Genomic DNA, 10504 nt, shown 5'->3' with positions numbered 1-10504 from the left:
ACATTGGCTGTGTGAAGGTGTTGTGGACTTAGTCTCTGAGGATATTTTCGTAATTTCCCGGTAAATATGAAGCCGCTGCAGATATACCTGTATTGCTCCCTACTCTATTGTCTATGCTCTAAGATGTCAGTGTCCATTTCCCTCTATCTCAGTGCGTCGCTCTCGGTAACATTAACCTTTTTGAAAATCAACCCCTGTTGTCTGTCTGTAATAACGCCAGTTATTATATCTACGTCAATGTTTATACTTCCTTATGACGTCCCAATAGTTATATGTGTATTACGGGATATAATTATTACTTCAGATATAGTTTTCCCATCTGAAATAGTAAACAGAAAAATGATTATAACATCAGCAGTTAAATTGTTAATTTGTTCTAGGTATGGCGATTGTTACCAGAACGCCTTAGAGGATCTGCACAATGGCTGTAGCAACCTTGACGACGAGGTAAGTTTTGTAATGATTAAGGTCGTTTTAATATTTATTGGATCTGGTAATATTTTCGTTCTTATCGTAGTAAGTTGTTGATATTGCTACTGATCGTGTTTTTATCATCATTAATCATCATTAATACTGTCGTCGTAGGGGTGACGTAAGTGAACAAATTACTTCACAAGGTTATTTGAAAAAATTAGTGTGGAGATAGTATTGAGGGAGTTTAGAGAATATGTTTTCGTGACGTCCTATTGAGATTACGCTGCATGACAAGAAGAAGGCGAAAAGTTAGATAAAAGTAGAAGAAAGAATAATAGAAAGAATAAAGATAAAGTAGAAGAGAGAAGTAAAATAAGTAAAAGAAAGAAACAAAAAATAAGAAGGAGAGAATGAAAAAAAGAAAGTGAGAGAAGGAGAATAGATAAGAAAAAAGTAGAAGTATAGTGAAAGTAGCATAAGAAAAACAAGGAGGTAAAGAGATGGCGGTACAAGTAATGGAGGTTGGGGCGGTACATTGGGAGACAGAGGGTAGAGAGGCATGGAGGAGGGGAGCAAGGGCGAGAGCCTCGATGGAGAAGAAGCCTTGCATGGCATGGAGGGGAGGAGCAGAATAAGTGAGAAAGTACGGAATTGGAGGAGTTGAGGAGAGAGAGAGAGGAGAGAGGAGAGAGGAGGAGGGAAGGATAGAAGAGAGGGAGGGAAGAGAGGAGAGAGAGAGAGGAGAGAAGAGGAGAGAGAGAGAGAGGAGAGAGAGAAGAGAGAGAGTAGAGGAGAGAGAGAAGGGAGAGAGAGGAGGAGAAGGGGGAGGAGAGAAGGAGAGAGAGAGAGGGAGAGAGGAGGAGAGGAGAGAGGAGGAGAGGAGAAGAGAGAGGAGAGAGAGAGAGAGGAGAGAGGAGAGTAGGAGGAGAGAGAGAGGAGAGAGGAGGAGGAGAGAAGGAGAGAGAGAGAGAGAGAGGGAGGAGGAGGAGTAGAGAGAGGAGAGGAGGAAGAGGAGAGAAGGAGAGGAGAGGAGAGGAGAGGAGGAGAGAAGGAGTAGTGAGGAGGAGAGAGAGGAGAGAGAAGGAGAGAGGAGAGGAGAGAGAGGGAGAGGGGAGAGAGAGAAGGAGGGAGGAGAGGAGAGAGAGGAGAGGAGAGTGAGGAGAGAAGAGAGAGGAGAGGGAGGAGAGATGGAGAGAGAGAGAGAGAGGAGAGAGGAGAGAGAGGAGGAGAGAGGGAGAGAGAGAGGAAGGGAGGAGGAGAGAGAGAGAGAGAGGAGAGAGGAGAAGAGAGGAGGAGAGGAGAGAGGAGGGAGGAGGAGGAGAAGAGGAGAAGGAGGAGAGAGAGGAGAGGAGAGAGAGGGAGAAGAGAGAGAGAGGAGGAGGAGAGAGGAGGAGAGAGGAGAAGGAGAAGAGAGGAGAGGGGAGAGGAGGAGGTAGGAGAGGAAGGAGTAGAGGAGGAGGAGAGAAGAGGAGAGAGAGAGGGGTAGGAGAGAGAGAGGAGGAAGAGAGAGAGGAGAGGGAGAGGAGGATAGAGAGGAGAGGAGGAGAGGAAGAGAGGAAGAGAGGAGAAGATGAGAGGGAAGAGAGGGAGAGAAGAGGAGGAGAGTGAGAGGAGAGGAAGAGGGAGGAAGAGGAAGAGAGAGAGAAGGGGAGAGGAGAGAGAGGAGGAGGGAGAGGGAGGGAGTGAGAGAGAGGGAGAGGGAGAGGAGGAAGGAGGAGGGTAGGAGAGAGAGGAGAGAAGAGAGGAGGAGAGGAAGAGGAGGAGTAGGAGTAGAGGGAGAGGAAGAGGAGGAAGTAGGAGTAAGAGGGAGAGGAAGAGGAGGAGTAGGAGTAAGAGGGAGAGGAAGAGGAGGAGTAGGAGTAAGAGGGAGAGGAAGAGGAGGAGGAGGAGTAGAGAGAGGGAGAGGAAGAGGAGAGGAGGGTAGGGTAGAGTAAGAGGGAGAGGAAGAGGAGGAAGTAGGAGTAGAGGGAGAGGAAGAGAGGAGAGGAGTAGGAGTAAGAGGGAGAGGAAGAGGAGGAGTAGGAGTAAGAGGGAGAGGAAGAGGAGGAGGAGAGTAAGAGGGAGAGGAAGAGGAGGAGTAGGAGTAAGAGGGAGAGGAAGAGGAGGAGTAGGAGTAAGAGGGAGAGGAAGAGGAGGAGTAGGAGTAAGAGGGAGAGGAAGAGGAGGAGTAGGAGTAAGAGGGAGAGGAAGAGGAGGAGTAGGAGTAAGAGGGAGAGGAAGAGGAAGAGGAGGAGTAGGAGTAAGAGGGAGAGGAAGAGGAGGAGTAGGAGTAAGAGGGAGAGGAAGAGGAGGAGTAGGAGTAAGAGGGAGAGGAAGAGGAAGAGGAGGAGTAGGAGTAGGAGTAAGAGGGAGAGGAAGAGGAGGAGTAGGAGTAAGAGGGAGAGGAAGAGGAAGAGGAGGAGTAGGAGTAAGAGGGAGAGGAAGAGGAGGAGTAGGAGTAAGAGGGAGAGGAAGAGGAGGAGTAGGAGTAAGAGGGAGAGGAAGAGGAGGAGTAGGAGTAAGAGGGAGAGGAAGAGGAGGAGTAGGAGTAAGAGGGAGAGGAAGAGGAGGAGTAGGAGTAAGAGGGAGAGGAAGAGGAGGAGTAGGAGTAAGAGGGAGAGGAAGAGGAGGAGTAGGAGTAAGAGGGAGAGGAAGAGGAGGAGGAGGAGTAAGAGGAGAGGAAGAGGAGAGGAGGAGTAGGAGTAGAGAGAGGAGAGGAAGAGAGGAGTAGGAGTAAGAGGGAGAGGAAGAGAGGAGTGGAGTAGAGGGAGAGGAAGAGGAGGAGTAGGAGTAGGAGTAAGAGGGAGATGAAGAGGAAGAGGAGGAGTAGGAGTAAGAGGGAGAGGAAGAGGAGGAGTAGGAGTAAGAGGGAGAGGAAGAGGAGTAGGAGGAGTAGGAGTAAGAGGGAGAGGAAGAGGAAGAGGAGTAGGAGGAGTAGGAGTAAGAGGGAGAGGAAGAGGAGTAGGAGGAGTAGGAGTAAGAGGGAGAGGAAGAGGAAGAGGAGTAGGAGGAGTAGGAGTAAGAGGGAGAGGAAGAGGAAGAGGAGTAGGAGGAGTAGGAGTAAGAGGGAGAGGAAGAGGAGTAGGAGGAGTAGGAGTAGGAGTAAGAGGGAGATGAAGAGGAGGAGTAGGAGTAAGAGGGAGATGAAGAGGAGGAGTAGGAGTAAGAGGGAGAGGAAGAGGAGGAGTAGGAGTAAGAGGGAGAGGAAGAGGAGGAGTAGGAGTAAGAGGGAGAGGAAGAGGAGGAGTAGGAGTAAGAGGGAGAGGAAGAGGAGGAGTAGGAGTAAGAGGGAGATGAAGAGGAGGAGTAGGAGTAAGAGGGAGATGAAGAGGAGGAGTAGGAGTAAGAGGGAGATGAAGAGGAGGAGTAGGAGTAAGAGGGAGATGAAGAGGAGGAGTAGGAGTAAGAGGGAGATGAAGAGGAGGAGTAGGAGTAAGAGGGAGATGAAGAGGAGGAGTAGGAGTAAGAGGGAGATGAAGAGGAGGAGTAGGAGTAAGAGGGAGATGAAGAGGAGGAGTAGGAGTAAGAGGGAGATGAAGAGGAGGAGTAGGAGTAAGAGGGAGATGAAGAGGAGGAGTAGGAGTAAGAGGGAGATGAAGAGGAGGAGTAGGAGTAAGAGGGAGATGAAGAGGAGGAGTAGGAGTAAGAGGGAGATGAAGAGGAGGAGTAGGAGTAAGAGGGAGATGAAGAGGAGGAGTAGGAGTAAGAGGGAGATGAAGAGGAGGAGTAGGAGTAAGAGGGAGATGAAGAGGAGGAGTAGGAGTAAGAGGGAGAGGAGGAGGGAGAAGAGGAGAGGAGGAGGAGAGAAGAGGAGAGAGAGAGTGAGTGAGTGAGTGAGTGAGTGAGTGAGTGAGTGAGTGAGTGAGTGAGTGAGTGAGTGAGTGAGTGAGTGAGTTTGTTTCCCGTGTAAATTCTTACTGGTGGCGAATCGCAATGTAAAAAATACACTTACATATTCCTTACCTTTGACCCGAACAAAAACTCGCATTTACAAACCCAGCACATGAACACCAGTGCCCTCGTACACCTCATACCAAATCTCCTAACTCTCCAACGCAAAGCTAACTCTTATCTCTTTCTTATTAAGCCTCAGAACTGCCTCTGAGGATGTGAGTTCCCAGCTGAGTCGGGCGGTGGACTCGGCAACCGCTCTGCGCAACCAGCTGGACAGCCAGATGGTAGCGTCCAGGGAGGCAATTAAGGGCGTTTTTGCCGAATTCAGGTAATTGGTGTTATTGTTGTTTGTTTGTTTTTTGTTTGTTGGTTTTAATTTTGTGGTTATTCATTGTTGTTATTCTAGTGGTGGTTAATTTTTTTTTTTTAATGAATTTATGTATTCGATATTATTGTTTAGTTTGTGATGGATTAAATTTAATACTCTTTGCAATTTAATACTCTTTGTGAGAACATTATTCATTCATTTAGTAATTGGTGTTATTTTTTAATGGATTTTAATGTTATTTTTCGCTAATTGACATTTTTCTTCATTAATATAGTAATCCTTATAAGTTATGTGTGGCTTATTTATATATATCTATATATCTTTTCTTCTTCCAAGAATTTCGTTCATAGACTACTTTACGCCAATTACTTCATACACATTCACCATCACCATAAACACTGTACATCCATTACACCTCGATTTCTTAAACCAGAATTAGCTTTATTGAAAAGACGATATATCCTTACAGGGAAACCACGGCTGAACAACGCGGTCTCATAGTCGACGTTTTCGACCAAGTTTCTCAACTCCAGTCACTCGTTATGGGGGAATTTACGTGGTTTTATTCTGTGAGTATTGTAGTAAAGTTTTTTTTTTTTGTTTGTTAATTGCAGAAATAATAAGAATGATAAAAATCCTATTAAGAATCGGATTGAATTCATAATCACATTAAACAAGCGGTTTCAATTCACAACCACTTCGAACACAATCGATTTCAGTTCGTAACCGCTTCAAATAAACCCAATTCGTCTCCATTTCACAATTTTCATCTCCGTTTCACAATTTCCATCTCCGTCTCATCCCCAGGTTGTGTTTTACGTGAGCGGTGTCCTCGTAACACTCGTCGCCACCTGCACCCCGAGGACAGCGAGTGCCCGTCTGCCTCTCCTCACTATCCTCGCCTTTTCCCTCACTCTGGAACGAGCTGTGACTGCCTGGCTGCTCGCCAACACGCACATCGACTCTTTCCAGGTTAGGTTGATCGTGTTGAAAGTAAATTGTTGTATAAGTTATGTTGAGAGAGTTAAGAGTGTTAGAGGCGATTTCTTTATCGTTATGTATGTGTGTGAGAGAGAGGGAATTAGGTTCGGGGACCCTCAACATAAAAACTATATATATCAAATAGATATATGAATTAAAATGAATAGTAAACCTAATTTCTTTGAAAATAATGTTAGCTGTCGATTAAACCCTTTTTCTTAATTTAATTGATTGTAAGAATAACTGATTATAATTCTTAGGTTGTAGTATCGACTATAGTGATATATATTAATCTTGTATTACATAGGTGTTGATAAATATCAGTTCCTTACCTCCATTTTTGCATCAGCATGGTATTAAAGATCCATTTACGATTCGAGATTAACGCGGTTTTATATTTTTCTCGGTATTTTATTGTTACCAGTTTATAAAGTTATTCAGAGGAGGCTACTCTTCTGTTTTCTCCCCCCCCCCCCCTTTGTTGATTAATTTTGGTGATAATAAAAGTAAGTTTTTTTTAACCAAGTAAGCCCTTAGCCTGGGGGTCCCTCTGGGAAGCTCGGGACAATTTCTCGCTATAAACCCGACCCTGATTTCCGACAAGATGAGGCTCCTAAACTGCGTTGCGTATTCTCATTTCAATTAAGATACTGAAAAAAAATGTATGAATGCCTTATGATATCGCTGAAATGTCAAACATTACATAGAATATACTCGTAGAACTATAAGAAACATAAAAAATATAATCGGACTATGGATCAGACATTACTGAAAGTATATTCGTAGATCTGTAAGAAATATATAATTATATTGGACTATTCATCACCCCTAATAGGAAGATATGTGTATATGTTATAGATCGAAGTCCACACGGCTGTCTGGGGTATTCGGCGAGCCTGTGTGTTTGTGTGTTTCCTCTCCCTCATCCGCGCCCTGCTCTCCTACAGGTTAGTTGTGGGGATTCGTAATTGTATATTAGGAAGGCTATCTTTCGTATACTGTGTTTTTCTGTCGAGTTATTTTGGTTTTGCTGTGTGACTGCTTTCATTTTCATTGTTTGAATTAGTACATGCAGAATTATTCAAACTTTATGAAGAGAAGGCCTCTTTTTATAATGCTATTTTACCACATAAAGAACTTGGACTGAATCAAGGAAATAAAGACCACTGACACAAAATTCCAAAGGGTTCTGAGAGAGAATTTATTCCCAAATGAAAGATGTGTAATTGACGTGTCTGTGATAAATCTTTGTTAGGTGGGCATGTAATATATTAGTTACATATCTTTCCTTCTGAAATTATTAATTTCTATGTGTATGTATATATATATATTATCCCATTCTCGAATGACCTCACCCCCTAGTCCCATGCCCGTGGGGGGGGGGGGGGGGGTAGCTGAGGCCAGTGTCGGAGATCGTCCCTTGGGCCTCTGCCATTGGTTTAACAAATTTTGCATGGTCTTTTTTCTCCCCCTTCTTTTCCTTTTCTTCTCCAACCCCTTCGTCTGTCCACTTCCTAAGATGTGAGAGCCGTGCTGAAAGGACGAAAGGCTGGTTTTGTGCCAGTCCTGACCGGCCTCCGTTCTCGCCTTGACAGTTACGTCTGAGTCCCAAGCTCGTGCATTATCAACCTTGACTGATCCCACTGGCAAACTATTCCTGCCCAACCTCACTCCTCTCTTAATACTTGTACCGGAACTGTTTCCATCTCCCCGGTTGATTGCCCTGTCTGCGACAAGGACTGGCCAGTCTGTGAAAACGACTTGCCTGCCACGTTGACTATGATGCAATATCAGTACAATGCTATTCCCCCGGAGGCCAGTGCAAGTCCTACACCAGTATTGCCAAGATAAGCTTCTGTAGACATGACCTTCTCCATAAAGTTTATATTGGCCTTGCCCTGTCCGACCATATCGACCCATTCCCTGCCAATGTCTGAAATGGCGTTTTGACCGTCCTGCCAAACATTGCCGCCCCACAGCCCGCTGCTCTCTATGTATTTTATTGGAGACGCCCTGCCTATAAGTTCGAGTCAGAGGTTGCAATTTTCAGAGTCAACTATGCCTCAGTTTCCGCGAGGCCAAACAGGAAGCACGCCGACGAGGGTTTTCTCTCGCTACCTATTCCAACGCTCCCTCGCCCTTTTTCTCAATATGTCTAAGCATCTCCCCCTGTATCTCTTCCCCCACCCTTTACCACCCAACCTCCAATAAATTCTTTTGGCATTCTAAATCCAGATATTACAATCTCTACAACTTCCCCGGTACCCTACCCCTCCTTCTCACATTACCTGTCGCATCAGACAATCTAAACGTACCAACCTGTCTTCTCTTATCACCTTCTCTCCTACACCCACCTCTTCCTCTGATACTCGGACATGCCTCCTCCTCCTCCTCACAAAACTTTCGTTCCTTAGACCTTCACTCAAGTCCCCTCCAGACATCCCAAACTTCTTAGATATGGCCCACGAGAACGCATCTCTCTCCCATCCACTGTCATCCTCTCTCTCATCTCATCCTCCAATCTCTTTATCCATTCCCTCTGCATTCAATGCAAGTGCCAACATCCATTCTCATACTTCTACCCCCCACCTCTTTTCACCACCCCCTTCTTTCCCTGTTATCTCTTCCGCTCCCTCCTGGATGCTCAAGTGACTCCCTTTTGTCACAACCGTGTCTTGCTCCGGATCCTTCCCCTCACGTCCTTCCTTATACTTCACTTCTTTCCCCCTGTTCCCTTGTCTCATTCCCCTGACTCTTCTATTTCGCTGACACCCATCTCTACCCCGTATTAGCCATTAATTGCTTCATAAAGGCTCTTAACCCCCTTCCCCCGTTTACTAATCCGTCATACTCAATTTGCCTCCCCACTTTACCCATTTCGCTGCTCTACTGGCTTATATCACTGTCACCTTTGACATCTAACAAATTTTGTTATAATCTTTAAGTATTTTTTATCCTTTTCTCCACAATAATTTACCATAGTGTTGTATGGCCTTTAATGTCAAGCACACTCATTTATTTTAGCCACTAACCCCATTAACTATCTTGGGTTTGGAATTTATTTTTTCGCATGTATGTATATTATCTCTTTCTCTATCTGTATCCACAAGACCTATTTTTCATACATGCCAGAGACCCCGTTGCAGTCACAGCAGCGCGTCTGGAAGAGCTCGCGTCAGCCACGAGTGAAATCAAGAAGCTGATGAATAATACACCAGGTATGATGCTTTACATTTTAGCAGGGGCGTCGATGGGCTGTTAAGAAAACAAGTGGATGTTTGGCTATACGAATTTTGGAATATGGTATATCCCCAGTTAGTTTTTTTGTGCTGACCTTATAGCTAATATGAATTTCTTGTTTTACACGAGTTATTCTCCTTATATTGACTAATATAACTAATAATCCCCTTTATATATAGATCCTTCATAGAATCACTGGCACTCGTGTTGTCTTTTGAGGGTATCATCTATTCACTTTTATTTCCCAAGAGTAGCAATGATGATTCTTAAACGGCGTATTCTCTTCCCTCAACAGGAGCCTTGGAACTAACCAATACGACACTAGCTAGTCTATCTCAGGTCCTAAATGACAGTGCTTCTTCCGACGACACGTATGAGCCCAGTGATGCTTCGGGTATCGAAGACCAGTTACTCGATGATTATGATGTTAGTATTGTTTTGAATTCTTTACTGAACTGGTGTTTTGTGCGTTTATATGTGTTGTTAGTAAACCACTTTAAGTACTGGAGTGCTTTGTATGGGTCAGGTAGTATGTAATGTTACCTTACATGTGTATTTTCAGTTAAGTTTCTTCGTTAAAATTAAGCACTGCCTTCCCGCTGTAGTCAATACACCTGGTAATAAAATAAATCTCCTTAACATGAAATTGACTTTTCAGTTCGAGAAGGAGTCAGGTGGATGGTCGACCTCAAGATACTCCCTGAGGAGGCGCCAGAACGAGACGAAAGTCCAGAACCCAGTAGTGAGCATGGAGAGTCCTGAGGCCTTTGGCAGGACAGTCCGCCGCATGGAGAACATTTCCATGCACCGTTCGCGTGTTCAGGCCCGTCGTCTGTCTAAGAGCACGCAGCAGGCCAGTGTGACGAAGATTTCAGACATTTCCTATGGTCACTTTGCAGACAGGACGAAAGATTCAGGAATCGAGTCTCTGTCTGGTTAGATTGTGGATTTTTTCTTCATTATACAAAAACAAACTCAAGTTTCTACTTGAGCTATTTCCCTTTTAATTTTTATAAAACGAAGGTTGTGTGATAAAAGTTTTTTAAAAGTGCTAGCTATACTGTTTTATATGCATATTTTCTAAAGTGCTAGCAATGTTGTCGAATGTATAAATATTTATCAGTAACAATTTATTCTGATAATTATTTGGGCCCTCATTCGAAAATGGTCAAATGTATGTCCATTTTCTTTTACTTGCAATTACAGAATGTTATATAATCGACAGTTACTGGAGAGGCCATATTTCCATATTAATTTAATTAAAACATACAAATCTGTTTTTTAGCATCTCAAGTGTGATTTTGTTTCGGGTTCTGATAGTCTTTTTTTGTTTTTTGTTAGGAAGTATTTTGAGCCCTATGAAGGACATTGAATAATTGAGCGATGTAGCTAGTTTTTAAATACTAATTTTAAATATTACCATACAATAATTTGATTGATTGATGTATGTATATATCTTCGCTATTGTAATTATATGCAAGGTTTTACAATTGTGTGAAGTGCTAATAAAGAGTACATAAGAAGACTGATAAGCTTGACTTTCCTATCAGAAAGCCTTTGCAAAATAAAGTATGTATTTATCAAACATGCTTAGGCTAGATCTAAATATAGACCCATAATCTATATTATTAACTGACCCAACAACTTTAGATTTCCATTTAAACTACT

General features: G+C 43.8%; 1 protein-coding gene across 1 annotated transcript in view; it reads left to right on the top strand.

Moving 5' to 3' along the window:
• LOC125026971 overlaps nt 1-10361 on the top strand; it is an 11609-nt gene extending 1248 nt beyond the window's left edge. Inside the window, exons 2-9 of the mRNA XM_047615577.1 lie at nt 381-456; nt 4455-4615; nt 5085-5184; nt 5423-5587; nt 6455-6543; nt 8729-8814; nt 9132-9262; nt 9495-10361. Of these exons, the coding sequence (XP_047471533.1) occupies nt 381-456; nt 4455-4615; nt 5085-5184; nt 5423-5587; nt 6455-6543; nt 8729-8814; nt 9132-9262; nt 9495-9776 (1090 nt within the window). The 3' untranslated portion in view covers nt 9777-10361. The remainder of the gene's footprint in view (nt 1-380; nt 457-4454; nt 4616-5084; nt 5185-5422; nt 5588-6454; nt 6544-8728; nt 8815-9131; nt 9263-9494) is intronic.
• Nucleotides 10362-10504: the final 143 nt, after the last annotated feature.

The sequence above is a fragment of the Penaeus chinensis genome, chromosome 7 (assembly GCF_019202785.1).
Source record: "Penaeus chinensis breed Huanghai No. 1 chromosome 7, ASM1920278v2, whole genome shotgun sequence".
Lineage (NCBI taxonomy): Eukaryota > Metazoa > Arthropoda > Malacostraca > Decapoda > Penaeidae > Penaeus > Penaeus chinensis.
Note: the sequence above shows the minus strand (reverse complement) of the source record. Positions and strands in the feature narration are given on the sequence as shown.